General features: G+C 35.7%; 1 protein-coding gene across 1 annotated transcript; it reads right to left on the bottom strand.

Moving 5' to 3' along the window:
* Positions 1-5,759: 5,759 nt before the first annotated feature.
* LOC120071290 (zeta-carotene desaturase, chloroplastic/chromoplastic) lies at positions 5,760-23,804 on the bottom strand. Its single transcript, XM_039023482.1, has 14 exons — positions 23,302-23,804; positions 22,928-23,052; positions 22,023-22,157; positions 21,136-21,208; positions 20,882-20,955; positions 19,752-19,856; positions 9,187-9,431; positions 9,009-9,096; positions 8,591-8,633; positions 8,360-8,516; positions 7,725-7,853; positions 7,407-7,479; positions 6,282-6,446; positions 5,760-6,072 (listed from the first exon to the last, which is right to left on the bottom strand). Exons 1-14 carry the CDS (start codon positions 23,462-23,464, stop codon positions 5,917-5,919), a joined length of 1,731 nt encoding a protein of 576 aa, XP_038879410.1. The 5' UTR covers positions 23,465-23,804; the 3' UTR covers positions 5,760-5,916.
* Between the last annotated feature and the right edge of the window lie 2,546 nt (positions 23,805-26,350).

The following is a 26,350-nucleotide window of genomic DNA, read 5'->3' as shown; positions in this document are numbered from 1 at the left end:
CTTTTATTAAACGATGAGCATCAAATGCTCCCACTCGATCGTTTACCTCTAGTGTCCATGCAATCAAGAAACCAACGCTACGCGATAGAGCAAACACTTTACTCCATCGTTTAGCATTAGCTAAACGATCGTTTAGTAAATACTACACGATAGCATAGAAAAATCTACATGATCGTTTAGCCAAATTCCAACGATCGTTTACCTTAGGCTACACGATAAGACCAACTCTTGGTCTTCTTCCTCGATGAGAACTGCATCTCTATGCTTTGAAACTTCATCACGAATGACTCAACAAACTCAAACACTTTGAATTACATACTCGATTGCTTGTTAATTATGCCCAAAAAACACAGCGGCCCTTATAAATTAACACTTTGTAATTGAAAGAAAGCTTTAAACAGAGGTAATTAACCCGTAAACATTCATCAACACTATCCACAAACGCATTTAACACTTAAATGCAAATGCAGAAAACCCACTACGACTGTAAAAGAAGTTCAAAACATAAGTGAAATTTGAAATATCAGAACAACTTGGCTCAGATACCAATGGAAGGAAATCAGACATGAGGATTTCCATGAGCAGCGGAATGATCGTTCCAAATTTCATTCAAAATTGAACATTAACAATTACAGTCAAGAAACGGAAACTAACAGGTCATGCACAATACGAAATTATAGCATGTTTTAATAGGATAATCAAGGGAAGGATTATACATACCTTTAAAGACTCATGCTTCAAACTCCCTCGATCACAATCGCTCGTTTAGTCTCCAAGACAGTAACACATGAATACTCGAACACAACGATCGCAACACAGCACGATCAAGAGCAAAACACGAACTCAACGATCTCCAAGATCACGAACCCAACGAACGGTCTCCAAAACCTCGAATTCAGTCGAGTTGATTGAGGACACCACCACAATGGCTACCTTGGTATTCTCGGTGTGAGAATCCAGAAGTGTGGGCTCTGTGTGGACTTGGTTAGAGGAAGAGACTGGAGAAATAACAATCGTGTAGACGATTGAGCAAGTGGGAGATGAGAGGTGTCTATCGTATAGACGAATGCTCAATCGTGTAAACGAAGGCAACCTATCGTATAGAAAAAGCCCTACGATCGTTAAGCTACGACTAGCTGAGTGAAATATCGTATAGTGTCACTCCACGATCGTTTAGTCTCTCTTTCAACTATCATTTAGTGAATCCAATTCACTTGACAGCAAACCGTGAGTTTCTTTCCGAGAATAGAAACTCTTCTAAATTTAGGAAAACCTTTTTCCTTTGATCTCACGGTTACTATAAAACCACCAATAACCTCCCACTCAATTGATTACTAGATAAAAAGATATAATTATCCAATAATTAATATTATTATAAATATATATGATAACTAACTTATCATATTATATTTATAACCTATAGTTTTAATATTTCATCTCATGAAACATATAAACCATAGTTCTTTTTCTATTTTATGGTACTTAATGTAAATCTCTTTCACATTAATCCTCCACTTGATGTATCTCATACATCACACTGATCATATCATATATAATCAAATTTTCTCTTGTCAATTTGAACATTTCAAATCAACACTAAGAACTAACTCTCAACTTGAATCCATTAAGCTACCAAGGGGATCTTATGGACCTGTAGCTTAAAGAGGCCAACAGTACGTGAATAACTTACTAAACTCTTTAGTCACGGGATCCACCATCCGTTAACTGTCAGGTACTCTACTAAAGACTGACAGTTGCACTCTCCTTACTACAGATATATTTTGTGTCTATATCAACCAATCAATAGTGCGATAACTCTTCACATATCGCTCGTAAGTACAGCTGGAGCAATAATCGTTATGCCCCTGTAGTTACATTTAACTTCTTAAGTACCAGTAATCCCTCTAATAAACATAAGTCATAGTTCTACTATGACTGAGTCCTCTCTTCCAAAGAGAAGCTGTGACCACTATGCTCAAAACCCGGAATCAGTCCTTAAAGGAGCAATCTATTTATTTACCCCTGCTTCGGGAAATGAGTGAATTCCATCTTGTGTAACTGAGTTCCCAGCTCCCAATCAGACAAATCCCCAAAAAGGTACGCATGTTGAGTTGGAAATCTGGCAATTCTCACCTATACTAATCAAAGAACCGCTCTCAAAGGTAGAAGTTCCCAAAACACTCAGGATTAAGGTCATGTCACCTATGGTCGTTTAGGTGAGATGTAAGTCTTAAGTATCAACAGCGTTATATAAATAGACTATTCATCTCGTGGTCCGGTCTTATACAAACTCTTTGTATAGGACACCCCTGCTCACATGTCTCCACATGAATGGTCAGAATCAACCATCTGTAATAGTTCACAACACTTGTAAATATCTACAAAGCGGGCCGTATCCATAGTGTCACCAGGATCAAGTATCTCTCCTTAATCCTTATATTATAGACCTTTTTAGGTTATCACTTAAGGCATAATCCACTTGTATATCTCATATACATGCTTAAGTTTACATACAACAACCATGGAGCTTTGTTTATTGGATATGAGTAAATGCCAAATAAAATAACTCTTATTTTATTCATAACAATGTGTACAGTTTATAAACTACGAGACTCCGACAAAATTAGGACATCAATCCCAACAGTCCAGTCATGTCCCAAACAGGTTTTCATTATTATTACTTTTGTTGATGATTATTCTCATGTGACTTGGTTATATTTAATGAAAAATCGTTCTGAGTTATTGTCTCATTTTATACTTTCCAATAGATATCTCCTTGAAACAGCTCCCGCCTATCCTTTCAAATGTATGTTCCAAAGCAATTTTGAGCTGATGTTGTGTCCACTGCTTGCTTCTTGATTAATAGAATGCCTTCCTATCCTCAATGGAGATATTCCTTATCGTATTCTTTTTCCTTCGAAATCTTTGTTTCCTACTACCCTTAAGATCTTTGCCTATGTTTGTTTTGTCCGAGATATTCGTCCAGATTGTACCAAATTAGATCTAAAATCTTTGAAATGCATTTTCTTAGGTTATTCGCGTGTTCAAAAGGGTTATCATTGTTATTGTCCTACTTTAAACAGGTATCTAATATCTCTCGATGTTACATTTTTCGAAGATATACCCTTTAGTCAATCACCGTCGAGTCTGTGTCAAAGAGAGGATGATGATCCTTTTATCTATAAGATTACCTCTTCTACATCATCCTCTCCACTACCTTCCTCTGTGTCTCTTCCTTCTAATCTTCCGATTACTCGAGTCTACTCCAGGCGTCCTCTACAGCCACCTTCAGACTCATGTCCTCCACCACTGGCTTCTTCGACATCTGATCCGAGACCAAGTGATGATCTTCCCATTACCCTTCGAAAAGGTAAACACACTTGTACTTACCCTATTTCTTCATTTGTTTCATATAACCAGTTGTCTTCTCCCACTTATTCCTTTATTACATCTCTTCATTCCACCTCTATCCCTAACTCTGTTCATGAAGCTTTATCTCATCCCGAGGGACATGGTCCAATGATTGAGGAGATGACTACTTTGGATGATAATGGTACTTGGGATCTCATTTTGCCTCTACCTGGAAATAAGGCTATTGTGTGTAAATGGGTGTTTGCTATAAAGGTCAATCCTGATGGACAATGGCTCGGTTGAAAGCTCGTCTTGTTACCAAAGGTTATGCTCGAATTTATGAGACTGATTATTCTGATACATTTTCTCCTATTGCCAAATTAACTTCCATTCGGCTATTTATATCGATGGCTGCTACGCACAATTTGCCTTTATATCAACTTGACATTAAGAGTGCTTTTTTCATGGTGATCTTCAAGAGGAAGTCTATATGGAGCAACTATCTGGGTTTATTGCTCAGAGGGAGAGTGATAAAGTGTGTCACCTTCGAAAATCTTTGGATGGACTAAAACAAAGTCCTCGTGCATGGTTTGATTAATTTAGTCAAGCACTCAAATGTTTTTATATGAAGAAAAGTATGTCCGATCATTCTGTATTCTATCAACGATATGGCAATGGTATTACTTTACTTGTGTATGTTGACGATATCATCATCACTGGAAATGATATATTAAATATATCTTCTCTCAAGACTTGTCTCCAAGGTCAATTTCATACCAAAGATTTGGGACCAGTAATGTATTTCTTGGGTATTGAAGTAATGAGAAGCAAGAAAGATATTTACCTGTCCCAACGAAAATACATACTTGATTTGTTGTCTAAGACAAGTAAACTAGGAGTCAAACCATGTAGTACTCCGATGATACCAAATTTGTAACTTGCTAAGGAATGAGAATTGTTTAAAGATCCTGAGGGATATAGAAGATTAGTTGGAAAGTTGAACTGTTTAACAGTGGTACGATTTGACATTGCTTATTTTGTGAGTATTGTGAGTCAGTTTATGTCTTTCCCGACTGTAGATCATTGTACTGCAGTTGAACAAATCCTATGTTATTTAAAAGTTGCACCTGGACGTGGGATCTTATATAAAGATCATTGTCATACAAGGATTGAATGTTTTTCAGATGCTGATTGGGTTGGATCTCGAGAAGATAGAAGATCGACCTCTGGATATTATGTTTTTGTATGAGGAAATTTGGTGTCGTGGAAAAGTAAGAAAGAAAATGTAGTTTCACGATCAAGTGCTAAGTAAGAATATAGAACTATGGCACAATCCGTGTATGAAATAGTGTGGATACATCAACTTTTATCTGAGATGGGCTTTAGTGTTACTGTGCCAACTAAACTATGGTTGATATCTACAGGATATGCAAAGACTGGAGAACAATTTAGAGATATCCTAACTAAAGTAGTAAACGGAGCAAGAATAAGCTATCTGTTCAACAAGCTGGACATGATTAACATATTTGCTCCAACTTGAGGGGGAGTATTATATATATTTATATTGTAATTATGATTAGTTGTCCTTTATTGTAATTTCATATCTCCTAGATTAGGGTTTCTTAATTGCTTATATATATATATATATATCTTTGGCCTAATGAATGAATAAAATAGTCATTCTCCAAAAGTATTGAGAATACATATTACTATTACGCTACGTGTAAATGTATATTAGTTAATTACTATAATCCTTGAAGGACAAACTAGGAATACAGATTAAATAGGGCAGATGCAGGCACATGTTTTCCCCAAATTCGAACTGAATTTAGAATTGGTCAAATGTCCAAAAACAAACCTTAAATCTTGCCATATAATACAATTTTCCTTTTTTTTTCAATATCCGTTACTATTTAAGAGTGGAGACATCTGTGCATAAGGGTGATCAGAAAAACCAACTCGACCGACCAAAACTAACTGAACTAATCGGTCGATTGCGTGCAAAACCAACTAATCGGTTGATATTTTTATGACCAAGACCAAATTCAAAAGGAGACGAGGTAAAAACAGATATAATGCCATAATTGTGTCGCTCCAGCAACAACACAAGGTACTTTTTTATTTTTTTATTTTTTTATTTTTTTGAATAGGTATACTTATTATTTTTAAAAAATATAATGATAATAAATTTTTTTATTCTATGCATTATCTTCTTCCTTTTTCTCCCTCTCCATCCATTTTTCTTTTCTCCCCTTCTATTTGTTTTCAGTTTATCTATATGATTAGAAGGGAGATGTGCTTGTTCTTCACTCTTCTCTCCACTGTGTACAATATGCGTTCTTTCCAATTCAAACTCCTCCCCCATCCTGTTTAAACCTAAAAAATATTATAATAATTGCTACAAAAGCTGAAGACTGAGACAAGAACAGCCATTTCATTAAGGTAGAGAGAGAGAGCTGCCAGTGGTATTACAAGAGAATTAGCTGGCCTAGCATTATGATTTTACTATGATGTGATATTACATTATGCCTCACGTTTAGAGCATAAAATCTGAATCCAGATGAGCTAAACTAGACTTAGCTCATCACTCAATTTGGCAGTTTCAGATTCAATGTCAGCAATCTTTTCTCTTAGCATCATCAATTCCTCACCAGAATCACATATATATGCAGAAGCTTGCCTCCCTGACAAAGTTGCTCCTTCCATGCTATCTATGTAATCCTAAATATATTGAGAAGAAAATTTTGGAATTACTTTTGGTCTTTTTCACATATGATCTTTGCCACGAAGTCAGATTTCTGATAATATAACCAATGTCTAAAAAGGACTTTGAAGGAGAGGCTCAAATTTATAATAAGATTAGGTGAATAAATTTCCATCTTAACTTAGCCTTCTGGAGTTGGAAAGTAAATGAAGAAATGTAGAAATACCTGTTTTGTGTATGACCCAGCAAGGAAGAAGTTTCTAATAGGGGTCTTCTGATCTGGTCGAAAGGGATCTTTGCCGGGTGCCTCGCGATATAGAGACTGTCCAATCTTGACAACCGATGACCATGTTACTTCTAAACCTTGTGATGATGGGAATAAATCCAAGACCTGATGTAAACGAGCAAATCTCAAATGATGTTAAGTTAATATATTCATAGCACAGGTTTGGAGAAGAAAACATGGAAAAATATATAGCGTCGTTATTTTGAGTAAAGCAGTTTAGGGTGAGTTTACATGGCTTTCGAATGAGAAAAATACGTACGATATTTGGATATATAATCAAAGGTTTAAGAATTCTAAACAAGAAAACTTAAGAGTGAGATTCCAAAATGACATACAAGACGGTGAAAAGTGCTCGTGGAAACATAATTAAATCTGATTTTGGCTACAACTGAGAGTGCTTTTGGCAGTGCTTTCCACCCAACTTGGAAATAATTTTAAAATATCCTTCAAAAAGTCAAAAGCATTCGTAAATACATAAATGGTTAAAGTTGTAATTTTAGAAAAAAGAAATTTAGGTACAATTGATTTTGCAAAATTGATTTTCATACGATCATATTCATGTTTGGTTTCAAATGTTCAAAAGCGACCTTTAATTATTATATTTGGTTTCAAAAATGATTATAGAATTACCCAATTATTAAAAAGACATTTTTTATTTAAAAAATATCAATACATAAGTCGACAACATTTACTTGGGAAAAAATATATATAAAATAAAAATAAAAAAAAATAAAAAAAAAAAACTGTGTGGGGGTGATTCCCAATTAATCCCACTAGTACATTTCAACTCATTGTTCAAAAGTTAATTATAAGAGATTTTTTAGATTTTCCTAGAATCAACTTCAACATTTGTCGAGCATCAATTTTTGGGAGATAAAAAAATTTTCACAATGGCAAAAGTGATTCTAGCTATCCAAAAATCACTCCTAAAACATACCCTATATATAAAAGTACTTCTATAAGTCCTATAAAAATACTTCTCTAAATAATAATACCATATAACTAATACTATGTGAGAAAGCAATTCGAGATACTTCTGTTAGAGGGTCTAAATAAAAGTAACACCTGTTTTGCAACTCTGGCTATAATCTCATCATTTGGCAATGGCATGTAAGGATCCCCGGGCGTGAGGACACATCTGAAAGTTCAAATAACTTTATAATGAAAACATAACATGCAAAATGACATCAAACAAATAATGTTTCCACACATATTTTTTTGTGTTTATTTTTCCTGTTTAGAAAGCAAACACAGGAATATTACCAGCCTTGATTGGTACAGTGGGATGTGTAAGTGGTCACAAGCATAGTATATACAAATGAAAATAATAGCATAAAGAGAAAGCATAACCGACATCATTGTTAATAGTAAAAGTGGTCTTACTGAAGCAATGATCCCTGTCCTTCAATGTAGTAATCCTCGGGAGAGGTTAACGCTAGATCTGCAAAGCATGAGAAATCTGCATCTGGAGTGTAAAGCAGATTATCCAACCCCACAGCTTGCTTTAACTGCCTACAGTTAATCGTTGAAGATCCATGAAGATTGAACTCTTGAACTAATACAACAAATATTTGTATTCTAATGATTTTAATGTAAGATACATGGGCTTCTTATATAAGACAAATGCTTGAGACATAAAAAAATAATCATAAAATAAAATAATTAATTAAACCAGAACGATGGTAACTTTTGCACCATCTAATAATTTAATTTTTAGTTTTTAAAAATTCAGCTTTAGGATGATTATTATTATTATTATTATTATTTTGGTAAGAAACAACGCTTTAGCATAGAAAAAACAGGGTTAAGAACAAAAGAAACTCATTCCCAATTACAGAAATAGGCCCAATCCAAAAGAATAAAGAAATCTTGATAATAACAAAAATACTGTTTACTAGAAAGAAAATGTAAATAAGAATGATTTTCTAGAAGTGGAAATTGGAAACAAAAATGTCATCCGAACGGCCTTACTGATTTTGTCTACGAGACAAGAACACATTAATCATTGAGAGAATCACCTCGAACGTTCTAGATCTTGCAATTCTGTCACCCATCCATTGTACCGAAGTTGGACGGTGACAACCGGAACTCCAATTAGCTTATAAATATTCTCAAAGAACTCCCATTCTCTCCATTGTGATGGTATCAACCTTTGGATTCCAGGGACATCGCATGCTGTCATAAAGGTATAGTTTATTTTTAAAATAAAAAAGAAGAAAAAGATGGAAGACATGTATTCAAGCACAAACCTGCTACATAAGCATCAGCTTTCACAATTTTCTTATTTGTAGCCTGAGACAAACAGAGTTCATCAGCGTTCAATATCAGTCCCGTGAAATATTTTGGATAAAAATTATTGACCGATTTTTGACATCCATTTTCAACCTACTTTTCTAGTGTTGCATTAAAATAATTTTTACTTTCTGCCTATATTTTCTAAATTTGAAATTCAATCATTATAATATTCCTAATTGAGACCTACAAATCGAAATAGTGAATATAAAGCTTACTAGTCTAACAAGTGACATGTCTGACCAAACAGATGTTATATATTTAAGTTTTGAAAATTATATGACAATTAAATCCATCCATATGATATCATATTTCGTTTCTGCATCGTTCAGGGAAAAGAATATCACAGAAAATATGCAAAAGGAAGCATTTCACCTTAGACATTGCAAGTCCTGCAATATAAGTTTCTCCATCTGCAAATTTGTCATAAAGTACCTCCCTACATCCCCACCTTAGATGGAATCTGCTCTAGTCCGGAAAATGAAGTCAAAATGATCAGCAAAGAAAACTAGCCATGAGTACTGAATCAAAACCTAAATAGAGTAATATATACCTGCCCCCTCTGTCCGTGATATACTTCCTTATGGGACCACTTAAGAAAACGTCCGGAGAACCTTTCAGCATGCGTAATAGAGAAGCCTCAGTCTTAGTAGCAAACAATGAGAAGATCGTAAGCATACAGCGGGCACTGATGTTGTCACAATCGATAAATCCAAGAGCATAGGCAACCGGGTCCCACATTCTCTGGATACTGGCACGTGTGCCACCTTTAGACAAGAACCACTCTGAAAAGCTTATCTGCATCATTGTAAAGGCAAGCATTTAGAAAAATGGGGTTGCAATGGAATTTATCTTCATATCATCACTAATCATGAGTATCAAAGATATTAGGACATCAATCAGGCCAATATGATGAAAACTGCAGAAATCAACATTTCTCCCCAACACATAAAAATAGGATTTTTTTTTTCTTTTATAATTATTAAACAAAGATATATTACATTACAGCAACTCAACCTTTGGCACACATCCCTTTCATTTCAAATTCCAGCCTTTTTCATGACGATGCCAATGACCTACATGGTGGCCATGGAGGATGTGACGGCCAAGAGCAGCAGAAGATCGTTGGTGGGGTCAGTCTATTGAAGCATCTACGCTAAGAATGGGATTCTGCAGTTGCCGACTGTGCTTGAATCTCTATGGTAGTTCTTCAGCGATTCCATCAAGAGGAATCCTGACAACCGAATGCCTGGTCGTCAGCAGACCAATGGCGACTCCGAGATCAAGATAATTAAGATGCGAAATAAAAGATAAACTCCTCCAGCAAATTGTAGGAACCAAGAAATATAAAAGATAAACTCCTCCAGCAAATTGTAGGGTGCTGGTTCTCTCCCTTGCAGCCTCAGCAAAACACTCCACACCTCTCACAGCAGCAACTACTTAGTAGTAGTGGTTTAACTTTAGATCGATATTATAAATTTTGTTTGATCAATTGAAGAAGGATTCGACACCCTTTTTCTGGTCTGTCAACCATTCTTCTTTTGCTAATTCAGAGTTCCAATGAACACCAATCACTGCTTCAAGGCTTACTTGCAACTCAAATTCATTAGAGAACTCCGGAGGGAGAGCTTGAACGTGTTGAGTTGAACCAACCAATTTCTTTAATCGATACACGTGAAAAACATCATGAATGGAAGCCTCCAGAGGCAATTGCAATCAATAAGCCACATTGTAAATCCTCCCTATCACGGTATACAGGCCTAGAATCTCGATGACAACTTCTCACAACGTTTCTTAGCAAGATAACATTGTTGATAGTGACGAAGTTTGAGGAACACTTTGTTGTAATATATATTTAAATTAACATGTATAGTCACCCTTTATCGTAATTTTGTATATCTTAGATTAGAGTTTCTCATTCACCTATATATATGTATCTTTTGTCTAATTATATAATATGAAATTTATTCCCCAAAAGTACAAAGTACATAGTATCAGAGCATTATTCGCTTAGGGTTTAGAATATTCGTATGACAGCTTTGTTCTGTCACAAAGTTAGGGTTTGAGTTTGGGTCATCAACTTCGAGTGTCCGTTTGTCGACACCGTCCACCTCAGGAGGAGCGCCGCCACCATCTGCCTTCACCGTTCGCTGGAAACAGCTGCACGAGGTACACACGCCACCAGATCGGTTCTGCTCTGTCACCACGCATCGGTGCGTGGGAGCGTGTGAAGCAGTATTCTCCGCTTCCGTCGGTTGGGTCTGTCTCGGGTTGTCTTTTCTGGTCCATCTGTGCCTTTGGTTCTATCAACATCTACTCAAGTGTGAGGCTGTTTGGAAAATACCTTTTTGTTACTAGGGTTTGTGACTATTTTGTTCTAATTTGGGGTTGTTTTACTCTTTGGTTTACCTTGCTTTCGATTATGATTTGTTTAATTCTACCTATGGGATCGTGTATTAGTTCTTAATGGAGGAGATGAAGCATATGATTGTATCCAATGTAATTCTCTTAGCATCGAAGATAACAAAAGATAAGTTAAATGGAGCTAATTACTATGATTGGCGCCACATGATTCAGTTTTTATTTACTTAGTATTGATATGGATGATCATGTAACTGAGAATCCACCACAAGATGATAAGAAAAAGGGTTGGCTTCGTGATGACGCTCGACTTTATCTTCAGACTAAGAATTCCATTGAGAGTGAGGTTGTTGGTTTGGTAGATCATTGTAATTTTGTTAAGGAACTCTTAAAGTTCTTAGAATTTTTGTACTTAGGAAAAGAATACGTCCATCGAATGATTGAAGTTTGTATGCAATTCTTTCGAGTCGAACAAAAGCAAAATCTGTTACAAGCTACTTTGTGAGGCTTAAGAAGACACTGCTGAACTTAATTTATTATTACCTTTTAGCCCACATGTCAAAATTCAACAAGCTCAGCAAGAAAAGAGGGCTATTATGATATTTTTTAATGGACTTTCACCTGAATTTAGGATGGCTAAAACACGGATTCTTTCTGATTCTGAAATTCCGTCATTAAAGGAGGCCTTCAGTCGTGTTCTTCGTATTGAGAGTTCTCAATCTGGTTCGTTTGTTCTTAACCTAGTAGTGCTCTTATAAGCCAGAATAATAACTCTCGGGTTACTCCCAGGATGACCAACAATTTTCAGAAGCCTAGTTATGATAATCAAAAATCAGATTCTCAAGAGATTGTTTGTCACTATTGTCGCAAGCCAAGACATCTGAAACATGATTGTCAAAAATTATTGTACAAGGCTCAACGATCTCAGCATGCTCAGATAGCTTCCACCAATGATATGGCCGAAAAGTCTGTTACCATCTTTACTGACGATTTTGCTAAATTTCAAGTATTTCAGGAATCCTTGCAGATATCTTCTTCATCGAAACCTATTGCCACCATTGCTGAGACAAGTAATTCGAAATGCCTTCTTACATCATCTACCAAGTGTGTCATAGATTCAGGTGCCACCGCTCTTATGACAAGTAATTATAGCTTATTTTCTACACCTGTCCCCTGCCCCATCCCCATCTATCACTTTGGCAAATGGATCCACCTCCTCTATTCTTGGATCTGGCTCCATTCCTCTCACCCCATCTTTTTCTTTGTCCTCTATATTACATTTTCCTCAATTGTCTTTTAATTTAATTTTCGTTAGCCAATTTACACGCGACCTTAATTGTTGTATCTCGTTTTTCCCTAGTTATTGTTTGTTTCAGGATCGTATGACGAAGAAGATTATTGGTAGAGGACATGAGTCAGGGGACCTTTACATTTTTTATCACTAGATACCAAAAGTTGTAGTCTGCTCTAAAGTTACATCCCTGTTTGCAATTCACTATTGTCTGGGTCATCCCTCTTTGTCCATGTTGAAGAAACTTTATCTTGAATTTCGTTCTTTGTTGTATTTGAATTGTGGTTCATGCTAGTTTGCTAAATTTCATCGTCTTAGTTCTAGTCCTAGAGTTCATAAACGAGCCAAAACTCCATTTGAGTTAATTCATTATGATATTTGGGATCCTTGTCCAGTCGTGTCCCAAACAGGTTTTCGTTACTTTATTATTTTTGTTCACGATTATTCTTGTGTGACTTGGTTATATTTAATGAAAAACCTTTCTAAGTTATTATCTCATTTTTGTGCTTTTCATTCTGAAATCCAAAATCAATTTAATGTCTATCAAAACCTTGTGCACTAATAATGCTAGTGAATATTTCTATCATGTACTTGGGTCTTATGTGATCATAGCATCATTCATCAATCCTCTTGTGTAGACACTTCATCTCAAAATGAAGTTGCTGAGAAAGAACAGACACCTCCTTGAAACAACTCGCGCCTTATCCTTTCAAATGTATGTTCCAAAGCAATTTTGGGTTGATGCAGTGTCCACTGCTTACTTCCTAATTAATAGAATGTCTTTCTCTATCCTCAATTGAGAGATTCCTCATCGTACTCTTTTTCCTGCAAAATCTTTGTTTCCTATTGCCCCTAAGATCTTTAGTTGTGTTTGTTTTGCTCGGGATATTCATCCACATCGTACCAAATTAAATCCAAAATCTTTGAAATGCATTTTCTTAGGCTATTCGCATGTTCAAAAGGGTTATCGTTGTTATTGTCCTACTCTTAACAAGTATCTTGTCTCTCCCGATGTCATGTTTTTTGAAGATATACCTTTTAGCCCCTCATCGTCAAGTCATTGTAAAGGAGAGGAGGATGATCTTTTTATCTATGAGATTACCTCTTCCATATCATCTCCTCCTCAACCTTCTTCTGTGTCTCTTCCTTCTTGCCCACTTGCCACTCAAGTTTACATCAAGCGTCCTCCACAGCCACCTTCAGACACATGTCCTATACCGATGGCTTCTTCGATGTCTAATCCGGAATCGAGTGATGATCTACCCATTGCCCCTCGAAAAGGTAAACGCACTTGTACTTACTTTATTTCTTCATTTGTTTCGTATAACCGATTGTCTTCGTCCACCTATTCCTTTATTACATTTCTTGATTCCATCTCTATTCCTAACTCTATTCATGAAGTTTTATCTCATTCTGGGTGGCGTCGTACAATGATTGAGGAGATGACTGCTTTGAATGATAATGGTACTTAGGATTTAGTCCTGCATCCGACAAGAAGGCTATTGGATATAAATGGATGTTTGCTTTAAAAGTCAATCCTGACAGAACAGTGGCTCAGTTGAAAGCTCACCTTATTGCCAAAGGTTATACCCAAGTTTATGGGACTGATTATTCTGATACATTTTCTCTTGTTGCTAAATTAACTTCCATTCGACTATTTCTGTCCATGGTTGCTACTCATAATTGGCCTTTGCATCAAATCCAAATTAAGAATGCTTTTCTGCATGGTGATCTTCAAGAATAAGTTTACATGGAGCAACCACTTGGGTTTGTTGCGCAGGGGGAGAGTGATAAGGTGTATCGCCTTCTAAAATCTTTGTATGGACTGAAACAAAGTCCTCGTGCATGGTTTGGTAAGTTTAGTCAAACACTCAAATGTTTTGGTATGAAGAAAAGTACTTCTGATCATTCTATATTCTATCAACGATCTGAGAATGGTATTACTTTGCTTGTTGTGTATGTTGATGATATCGTAATCACTGAAAATCATATATCAGGTATATCTTTTCTCAAGACTTTTCTTTAGGGTCAATCTCAAGATTTGGGAAAATGAAGTATTTCTTGGGTATTGAAGTAATGACAAGCCAGAAAGGTAATTATTTGTCACAACGAATATATGTACTTGATTTGTTGTCCGAGACTGAAAAACTAGGAGTCAAACCATGTAGTACTCTGATGATACCAAATTTGCAACTTGCTAGAGAAGGAGAATTATTTAAAGACCCTGAGTGATATAGAAGATTAGTTGGAAAGTTAAACTATTTAACAATGACACGACCAGATATTGCTTACTCTATGAGTATTGTGAGTCAGTTAGTCTTCTCCTACAGTGGATTATTGGGTTGCAGTAGAACAAATTCCATGTTATCTAAAAGTTGCATCTAGACATGGGATCTTATATAAAGATTATGGTCATACAAGGGTTGAATGTTTTTCAGATGCTGATTGGGCTGAATCTCGAAAGAATAGGAGATCAACATCTGGATATTGTGTTTTTGTAGAAGGAAACCTAGTGTCATGGAAAAGTAAGAAACAGAATATAGTTTCTCGTTCAAGTGCTAAGTCAGAATATAGAGCTATGGCACAATCTATGTGTGAAATAGTGTGGATTCAGCAACTTTTATCTAAGATGGGATTCAACATTACCGTGCCAACTAAATTATAGTGTGATAATCAAGTTGCACTTCAATTGCATCCAATCTAGTGTTTCATGAATGAACTAAACATATTGAAGTAGATTGTCACTTTGTTTATGAGAAAATACAAGGGTTAATATCTACAGGATATGTGAAGACTGGAGAACAGTTGGGAGATATATTTACCAAAGTTGTAAATGGAGCAAGAATAAGCTATCTATTCAACAAGCTGGGCATGATTGACATATTTGCTCCATCTTGAGGAGGATGATTATAATATATATTTAAGTTAATATGTGCAGTCGCCCTTTATCGTAATTGTGTATATCCTAGATTAGGATTTCTCATTCACCTATATATATGTATCTTTTGTTTAATTAAATAATAAGAAATTCATTCTCCAAAAGTACAAAGTACACACTTCATCACCCACTTGATGCACATCATCCCTTCTTTTTTAACATAAAATTTTTGCATATAATTTTGGGCAATCACTAAATGTTTTTTTAGAGCAACAAGGGTTTTATCCTGAGCAACCAACTGCAATTCAACCGTGTCATTAGTTGTTTTCTTGTGCCTATCCTAAGGGAGGAACCGGTTGTCCATAAAAAACCTTAAAAGTAGTATTGATGGATGTGTAGTACGTAGTGTTGTACTAATATTCAGCCCAATGCAACCACTTACCCCATAACTTAGGTTGCCCATTACATAACACCAAGGTACATCTCTAGACACCTATTAACCCTCTTGGTCCGTCCATCCCTCCGAGGGTGAGAAGCGATGCTTCGTTTTAACACAATCCTTTGGCTAGTGAATAACTCAATCCAAAAGTTACCAACAAAAATCTTGTCTTGATCAGATATTATAGAGGGGGGAACCCATGTACCCTCACAATCTCGTTGATGAAAATCACAACTATTTGTTTTGTTGTATAAGGATGACACAAGGGCACAAAATTACCATATTTGCTCAAAACAGTCCACTACTACCATAATGATGTCATACCCTTGGGATTTTGGCAACCCTTCTACAAAACCATAGTTATATCTTTCCATACTTTGTGGGGAATAGGGAGGGGTTAAGCAACCCTACAGGGGAGATGGATTCAGTCTTATTATGCTAACAAATGAAACAACTCTCCACATACTTCTTCACATCAGCCTTCATGCCCCTCCAATACAACTCACTAGTAATCCTCTTATACGTTCAAAGGAATCCCAAATTCCCTCCCATCACAGAATCATGATAAGTGTGTAACAAGGCTAGAATTAAAGAGGAAGTTTTGGAAAGCATTAACTGGTCTATGTACAACAATTTTCCTTGATGTAAGGTGCATTTGGCCACTGAAAGAGAATCCTGCCAAATTTGAGTTACTATTTTCTGTAACTCCTCATCTCCATCCACCTCTTTTTGTACCACAATCAGATCTATCACAGTTGGTCTCGATAATATCATAGATTCAACTTTTGTTGGCATTCTAGATAAAGTGTCCACAACCTTATTTTGTAACCTCAATTGATATAAAATCTCAAAATCATAACCCAATAACTTGCTCAACCATTTTTGAAATTGAGGTTGTACCTCACGTTGCTCAATTAAAAACTTGAGAGCCTTTTGATTCAATAATACCGTGAACTTTCGGCCCAAAAAATAGTGGCACCATTTCTGAACGAAACAGCTGTCATCAACTCACATTCATAGATAGAATTGGCTTGAGCCCTTGTAGATTAAGCTTGACTAAAGTAAGCAATCAGTTCGCCCCCTTGCACCAATACTGCTCCAAGCCCCGTTCCTGATGCATCGGTTTCAATAATGAAAGGGAGATCAGAGTTCGAGGATTGACAGGGCGAACTGCTAGTTTTCATAATCGAGATATCCATCCTAGTCATTATGACGCATTTGCCCAATTGACATGTCTGAAGGAATTAATGTTGGACTTATTGGATCATCAACAATTCATGCAAGGATTGGTCATCGAGGATCTCTAGAAACTCCATTTTATGAAATTTATGAGAGATCAAAAAAATGCAGATGCTTTTTTTTATCACCAAGTCGAGATGAATACTATATAATAGCAACAGGAAATTCTTCGACACTGAATCCAGGTATTCAGGAAGAACATGTTGTTCCAGCTCGATATCGTCAAAAATCAATAAGGTGGACATGGCTTGCTTAAGTTGGTCGAATGTTGAAGCAACTTCTTTGCACCACACAAAGGAATCTTTGTGTAGCAATTTTGTCAAAGGAGCAACTAGGTTGCAATAGTGTACCACAAATCGTCTATGACACATTATCAGACCCAAAAATCCCCTTAACTCAGAGACGTCCTGAGGTAAGGACAGTTCACCGTTGCTCATATTTTCTCCCCGCACGGTATACCTCCACCCCTTTACTTGAAACCCAATGTCCCAAATATTGTTTCTTATGTTGACTAAAGGTAGGGGTGTTCACAGTTCGGTTTGGTTTGACACTCAAACCAAACCGAACCGCAAATTTTAGAAATTGTTTTTTCTGAAACCAAACCGAACCGCATTATGCGGTTCAGTTTTGCGGTTCCTTTTTTTTTTCCCGCGGTTCGGTGGCGATTTCAAAGAGGAGACTTCCACGGAGGTCGAGGAGGGACGAGGGAGGTCGTTGGACGGAGGTCAACCGATGTCAGAGAGGAGACTTCGACGGAGGTCGAGGAAGAACGAGGGCGGACGCCGGATGGAGGTCGAGCAATTTCAAAGAGGAGACTTCGATGGGGATGGCTGACGGCGAATGAAAAACTGAAAGTGAAGGTGAAGAGTGAAGTCTGAAACCCTAAAAACTAAAAAGAAATAAATATATTGTATATAAATTAAATATATTATATATAATTATATATTTTTAATATATTCATTTAAAAGCGATTTCGTTCAATTTCAAATCAGTTTTGGTATTTGAAACCGAACCAAACCACATTAATTCGGTTTAATATTCGGTTCGATTTCAGCGGTTTCAATGATCACCCCTAACTAAAAGCACACTTCTTTCGGTTGGAAAATAGTTGGCGATCTTGAACCACGTTAAATGAAACTCCCAAATGTTGCTTGTGGGTAGAAATATCAGGATTGAACACTGGGATGTCATGGAAGAACACAAGAATGAATCTTCTTATAAACAACCTAAAAATCTTATTCATTAGTTACTGAAAGGTGGTCGGCGCATTGGTTAAACTTAATGGCATCACCCAAAACTCATAATGCCTTTCATGAGTTCTGAAACTCGTAATGCCTTTCATGCCTTTCATGCCTTTCATGACTTGTGTAACTCATCTAAAAGCTCTTCAATAGCTGGGATTGAGAACTTGTCAGTCATAGTTGCTTGATTGACCTTATGATCCACACAAAATTCCCACCATCTTTTTTCTTCACCAATAAAACAGGACTTGAAAATGGGCTTCTACTGGGTCTTGCAATCCCAGCCGTTGGCATTTCACTCACCAAATTTTCGATCTCATTCTACTAGGTCAAAATCTTTACTGCACAAACTAATCACCGACTCCTCTATCATAATCAACAAAATTTGAACTTAACAGATGAATTGTAATAAATATATAATAAAATTAATTGATGAACCTGGAAGAGTAACAGTTGAATGATTCAAAATCCTCGAATCTTAAAGACCTTTAGAAATTTCCTATAAGCTAGCTAAAGGCAAAGAAGAGACAATAATGTTGCCACAATTTTCTTCTAATATGTCATAACCATAGATTGCCCAACTTGAAAAGTAAAATAAATTCTTCGAGAATAATGAAGAGGTAAAGCTGGCAAAATTTGTTCATTTACATCTAAATTCAAATTCTAAGACTTGGAGAACTCCGGCTGAAACCTTGTATCTGACTTATCCACTTCTAACTCTTCCTCTTCCAAATTGGAAAATGACGCTTCATTATTGGAGAATAGTTTAATAGTTTTCTTAGCCGGATGAACACCCAAAAAAAACCTTTCTCATTCTTGAAGGAAAATGGTTGAGATGGAGTTGAATGCCCTTTGTAACCATGAATATCCAAATTCAATGAACTATATGATCCGACTAATTGCATAAAGCCCACGGTAGCAACAGAACCAGGGAAAGTATACAGAAAAAAACAATTATTTTCTATTCTATTAGTAATAAATTAGTAATAGTGATCTTGGCTCAATGAGTCCTTTCATCCGTGATGAACTGTTGGCACCAGTCCTCCGTTTTGTCTATGTGGATCGAGGAGAATAGGGGCTTGATGAGAAAAGGATTGTAACATGGGAGAAGAAAGGAGGTCAACCTCTTTCAAATTTACAATATGGATTCTAGCAATGCAATGTAGTTGGACTCTCATGTCGATCCGAATGAATCATCCTTTCCACGGAGTTGAGTTATTTTCTTTTTAAAGGATATGAAACTTTTCATTAAGTAAATGAAAAGAGACTACTGCTCAAATACACCAAAATAGTCCTCAGTGAGCTATTATAAGCAATTCATCTGGAATCATATCCCTTTGGATAACTCCAACATTTATGTTGAAGAGACCACAACTACTACAAGGAGCGAATTGACCAACTATATGAAGAGGCAAAGAGGGCAAAGAAATGAAAACGTCAAAAGATATATATATTAAAGCAGATGAACATATTATTAAAAGTCGGCCTATGATTTATTATAGCATTTTTTGGAATTCTTATAAGAGAATAGTATGCTAACTAATAGTGAGCGATGATGATTTTTTCCAAAATATATATATATATATATATTATACATGAAGATTTATGATATTTGTTCATTTAGTAAGAAAATAAAAAACCATGTGAAAAAAGAAGAGAGCATCCTCACACTATCCAAATTTCTGATATCCTTCATTGCAGCATCTGGATCAACAAGAGCCTTAACAACTGGACTTAAGGCAAGAGCCAAAGCGTTTCTTGCTTTATCATAAGTCTGCATTTGACGATTGTTTTGGGAAAAGGGTCAGAAAAATATCTATGAAGCAATGAGATCATCTATTTCATTATTAAAGAAACTAAAAATAACAGAAAGACGATTAAACTGTCAACTTCCATCGCCTAGGAAGCACGAGCATGGACATGACACGGACACAGCAACATGCCAATTTCTAAGAATACAGGACACAGACACGTCGAGGACATTACTTTTAAAAAAATATGTGTATATATTCTTGTGATAATGCTTCCAAATAAATTAACCATAAATATTAAACATAACGGTGCTTCAGTCATACACAAACAACAGGTACAATAGTAAAAGATTAGTTGTCTAAATCCAACAAAAAATTACAATACAAATGTATAGTACTCGAAAGAATTAACATCTTTCAGAAACTAAAAGCTTAAATTCTCATCTCAAACGTCCCTAATGCCTTCATCTTGATCACAATTGTCAACCCCATTGCTATACCATGATCAAAGAAAACCACTGCCTTTAAATTTGGCTCATCCAAGGACAAGTTAGCTACTTCAAGTTCGGCTGTTCTTTTTGAGAGAGGAAGAGTTTAAAAATCTTCATCAGTAGAAGAAAAATGGTGCAGAGGGTGAAGCTTTGAGTAGGCATATTTTGTCCAAAGAGAGAGGCACTAGTGCTAAGGAAGTGGAGATTGATGATCGTGGGTGGGTACAGTAAGTGGTGAACTTCTAGGGTTTTGTTTTTATTTAAAAGATATTTTAAGAAAATAAATTCTGGGCTAAACGTGAAACTAAAAAAGAAAAAACGGGCTGCTTTGCCAATTTGCGTGTCCCAGCGTGTCCAATTATCTCCCAACATGCAGACATGGACACATGAGGTCATCACTGTCATATTTTTCCTTCTCAATGTTAAGCAAAAAGAAAAATGCTAGCAAATCCTTTAATAAAGAAAGGTAGAAGTCCTATATAGCATTGTAAAAATTGTACTAAAAGATATTAATAATTAAAAAGATGTTGAAGGCTAGTGACAATGAGAAACATTACCCCAAGCTGATTTGTAGCCAAGAAAGCTCGAATTCCATGTATGGGAGCTCCAATAGGAAAGCGGAAATCAAGTTCTGATGTTGTAGAACTTCATTAGAAACAAAGTCACAATAAAATCTATATTGACTAAAAATAAAGCTAGTTTTCATATTCCCACAAAAGCAAAAACCATCCAGCATTATAATAAGATGAAGTGGTGACTTGAACTCATGACCTGAAGAGAATTTTATTAAAGTATAAGAAATGAACTCTACCTCCAATTTCACCTCCCTTGTTTACAAACGTATGAGTATGATCCTTCACAAGTAGATTTTTCTCTGCGCCAACCTAATCTCAAACAATTATCAGATTATATGTACAATTGGCTCGGTCTTGAATTATAATATAAAATAAGATTGTCAGTAAGAAAAAGTGCATCTAATATCACTGGCAACAAGCTGGAGAAAATGCCGCTAAATATGTTATAGAAACAGCCATTGGTACTAAACAGCCAGTTCTAATTTCAAGTTCTACTACTAGATGGACAAATAAATATCATACAATGCAAAATCTACAACATGTATGTTCATTATTTGAAAACAACTTTACCATTCATTCTTGACCTTTACCCAACAGAGGTGTCTTGAATTGTTAAATCATCCATCATGAGTCACAAAGAACGTTTACAGACTACAAATCATTGTATGATGCATATGAACCACTGGAATATCATTGGGTGGAACATGGAATCAGGACCCAGTGACATTCCAGATGAAACCCAAATGAAAACTAATATAATTTGTACTTTCTTAGTACGCAGAAATTACTAATCTCTAGTTAAGCATTATACAAGGCCATAAAGCCTCCAACCAGAGAGTACATAGAACTTCAATGAGACCGTAATGCCCAGGCTTGACACATTTAGTTTCTAGCAATTTTCTCTTATTATTCCGTTTTGGAGTTTGTATCCTTGAACATTAGTCTCTTTCCATATATTCAATGAAAATATTCATTTCTTGTAAAAAAAAAAATTAATTCATTCATTCATTGATTAAAAAAATATATATGTTAAGCCAATGTTTAAGCCAATGTTTAAGATGGAAAAAGAACGTTAAATATTTGAATGTGATATTTGTTTATCAATAAGGCAAACAGTCTTCACCTTTTTCATTAAACGAAAAAGATTGTTGTAACAACCAAAGAACACATGTAGCCCCATTTCAATATGGTTTCCACGTTTATCAACAAATGATCCCACTTTCCCACCAATGAAGGTCCTTGATTCATATATATCAACCTGAAATCATAAAAGACACTGTGTGTCATTATTGAATTGCATAATCAGTTGAAAAATGAAAACCATAGATAGTTCGTCTTTTGTTCACTTTTCGAAAATGCTAAATTAAGAAGTAAACATTTATACCCAGATGGGTGCGTTTGGAGAGACTTTTAGAAGGATAAGTCTAACAATAATCATCAAAATTCTTACAATATGTAGAGTGCGTTTGAATTAACTTTTGAAGTGTTTAATTTTGAAAATAAGTCATTTTGGAAAAAAAATTGAAGTATCTAGCAACCACTAAAAAGGACTTTTGAAGTGTATTTTAACTCGATTTTATCAAAAGTGTTTAAATAAAAATGAATTTTTTGAAAAACATTTTTTTCCCTAATCAATCCAAACATGCCCATAATTAATAAAAAGAAACTGGAAAGAAATACTTAAGAGAGGTTTTAAGAGAACAAATAGAGTCTCTTCCAAAAATTACTTATACAAGAAAAGTTTGTATCTTTTTTTATATTCGTGAGTGTCCAGGCCAGGTTACATGCACCTCGACTAATCCCACGGGATAGCCCGCCTGACCCTACAATATTTGGATGTCAAAGAAGCTCATAGAATATTAAATCCTAGGTAGGTGGCCACCATGTATTGAACTCATGACCTCTTAGACCTTTGCGAACTCACCCTTGCTATGAAGCAGTAGTTACTATTAAGATACTGTATAGTTTCGGGGTCATCTAATACAAGGTACTGAAGAAAACAGTGAAAGGCTAGGTGATAAACCGAACCTCATGGCCTTGATCCAAAAGCTCAACAGCGGTGGACATCCCTGCAAGCCCAGCTCCAATAATAGCAACTTTCAATTTGGGTCCCCGATAACGTTCAGGTTCAGGGGGAAATAATCCTTTTGGAGCTGTAAGGTAAGCCATTAACTTGATTATACTAAAAACCTACACAATTAAATGACTAAACGTCTAACTTCAATTTTTCTTGTTCAACCCCAATCTGAATTTCATAAAATTTTCAGCAGTTAGCATGAACAGCCCAATTGTTACTTCAAAAACAGTGTACTGCAATCGACCATATGCTCCTAGGTGAAAGAAAGATAAGCACAATTCGCCCTCAAAAATAATAAGAATAAATAAAATAAATTAGAACTTACCATTAACACTCATATCAGAAACATCTTTGTCCAAGGAGGATCTAACCAAAAACTTTTTACCCTTGAGAAGAACCACCGAATTACAAGCAGGAAGTCTAAAATTGCAACAGTTCCCATGCTTCCCTGTGAAGGAAACAGGAGGAAAAGGAATCCCAGAAGCCATAATTGTAAAACGAAGAACAAAAGAAGGATAGAATGAGCTTCCGGGAGCTCAACTCTATAAAATTGAAGCCACTTTCCAAGTAAAATAGTTTAATGGCTGAAATTTTGTTTTGAGAATTTGTAAGGGAGAGGGTATCAGGAAAATGAAGATGCGTTGAGTGAGAATTTGTCTCGTAACTGAGGCAGGCAAAGACGCTGTTAATGCCAAAACTGCTATGGGTTTTGAAATTTTGCCAAAAAAAAACAAAAAGACATCAACAACGAAAACACGGAATGTAAGAGAGAGAGACACCGTGGGAAGTGCTTCTCCTAGCGATGATGCGCCACCAAACAAGGGACTGGCGGAGATAATGCTTAATCTAGTTGGGGAAAATCCATTTAGTTCCGGAGAATTTTTCTTTTTTTTTTTATTATTATGTTATGTCACCGTAAATAAAGTGGAGTCCACTAATAATAAAGTGGAGCCCACTAATATTTATATAAATTTACAGTATGAATATGAGAGACCTTTAATATTAATATTGTTATTTTCAAAATTTATTAGAGAAATATTGTTGTTTGAAACTTATTGGAGAAATATTGTTGTTTTGGGAGTTCGAGGCTAAAAGTCGAGGGTTGAGGATTCGACTAATGTAGAGGTCGAACGTTGAGAACTCGACAAACAAACAAAAACTTGGAAACAATACGTAAATTAGGGTTGTCGAGGGTTGAAGTTTCGACAAACAATAGAAACACTTTAGGGTTATCGAGGGTTGAAGTTTCGACATACATGGAAATCTTCGCCTAATTTTGTGATGAGGATCTTGCTCTAGAAGGGAATCTCGCTAATTTTGTATAGTCTTGACATACATAAGTCGAAATTCAACCTCGACAAGGAAGATAAGTGGGTGAAGCAGATTGTAGAGAGAGAGCGAGATTGTAGGAGAGAGCGAGATTGTAGAAGAGAGCGAGACTATAGGAGAGAGCGAGATTGAAGGAGAGAGCGGCCATGATTAATGCTCTTTACACAATCAGGATAAGCTTAGTCTAATTAATCCTATGCAATCATCCCAATCCTCAACATTTCTCAATACATACGTTGTTAAAAAGGTTTTAATTTAATTTAACCATAAGAACTATCATTAATGGATGCTATGTTACATTAATTAGTATACTTTGAACTAACTCGAGATGTTACATATCTGTAAGGTAAAATGTTCAAACCCATCTTTTATAAAATTAAACTAAAAACAAAGGTTTAGTTTATGCAAGTTACCACACTCGAGAATGGACTTTCATCTAACATGATTTACATACAAACAAATAACCAAAATTTTGAGAAAATAATGATAAATTCTCTCAATAGGCAATGCTGAGATAAATTCAATGATAGAATAAAATGGTGAAAATTGATTCTCAGAGATGGGTTTGTATATTACTTCATTTGAGCTCCATTCTCAGAGATTGTAAGAGAGAGCGAGATTGAGAGTGCGATCCCGCCCAAAGTTTGACCTTCTCGCGGTCCTGGAGGAAAACCCACTGAGGAGAGAGCGAGATTGAAGAAGAAGCGAGATTGAGAGAGCGAGATTGTAAGTGAAGAGAGCGAGATTGAGAGTATCTTGCTGAACATCCGCTCTCTCTGAACATTCGCTCTCTCCTACAATCTCACTGAACATCTCGCTCCTCTCTCTATTGTATATTCAATTTTTATAATAAAAGTTGTACAATTATTCTTTTTAATATAAATTGTAACATTATTAATTTTTTAACTTGTACATATATTCTTTTAATTAACTTGTAATCATAAGTTCTTTGGTTGTAATTTAATTTCATCTTTTTATTATCTGCTAATCCTCTATAGGCTGGCTCTTCTTTTATAGTTTATACATTGTGTTTGTACATTTTATTCGTTTTTTACTTCTTCTATATGTTATGTGTTGTATTTTGTGGAGTGCTATTTGCCATGAAGCAGCGTGCTTTCTTGTAGGATTGGTTCGTGTAAGGGCGTAGTGGTGGACGACTAGTTTGTTATTTACAGCTCTAATAGTTATTACTTCTTTTTAAAATGATTAAGTTTGTTGTACACATTACGTCGTTACCTCTTTTGTCATATTTTAGTTTTGATTTTAATATACAATTATTCTCTATTTAAGTTGTACATTATCTTGCTAGACTATATGTATGTAGCTCGAGAATTATTTTTAATTATATTAAGTATGTAGAAGATGCTACATGATGTCTGTTTCTCTTATTATATTATCATAATCATCACGGGCTTTAAAACTCTCTCTCCCATCTGAAACGAGTTTGAGGGAGTTGAGACTCATCTCATCAACAATTTTTTTTTATGTGGTTTGATACAGTATTCGCAATGGTTTTACCTATGCCACGGATTGATGTTCATTTTTAATTGCTTTGGACTTGATGTTATGTTTTGCGTGATCTGGTTGTGATTACTCACTTAAAACGAGATGTGATAATGACTTTAATCTTATATGGCATTTCATTGAGAGTGTGTTAATAACAGTTTTCTCCACGCACTACCGAGGACACTCGTATTTACAGATTTGCCTCCTTTAAGGGCTCGTATAACTACTTTTTTTTATTATCTGGCTACTTAGGTCCGCTCTTAAACCATGATAGTTTTCATCTGAATGAGGGCATGACACGCATGATATGAGATTCTTAATGTCCCAGGTATGAGTATTGTACTAAGCAAGAGATCTTTTATAGTGTAATTTAGAGTATATATTATGACAACGCTGATAGACTATTGGCTATAATTGTGTATTTCGAGAGCATTCAATGATTATTAGTTCAGAGAGATTTTTAAGTTGGTTGAGTAACGTACTCCATCGCGTAATATGACTACAATCAAAGTTACATTGTGCTATATTTTCTTGGGGTT

This window comes from Benincasa hispida, chromosome 2 (assembly GCF_009727055.1).
Source record: "Benincasa hispida cultivar B227 chromosome 2, ASM972705v1, whole genome shotgun sequence".
Lineage (NCBI taxonomy): Eukaryota > Viridiplantae > Streptophyta > Magnoliopsida > Cucurbitales > Cucurbitaceae > Benincasa > Benincasa hispida.
This window is presented reverse-complemented; position numbering and strand designations above follow the sequence as displayed.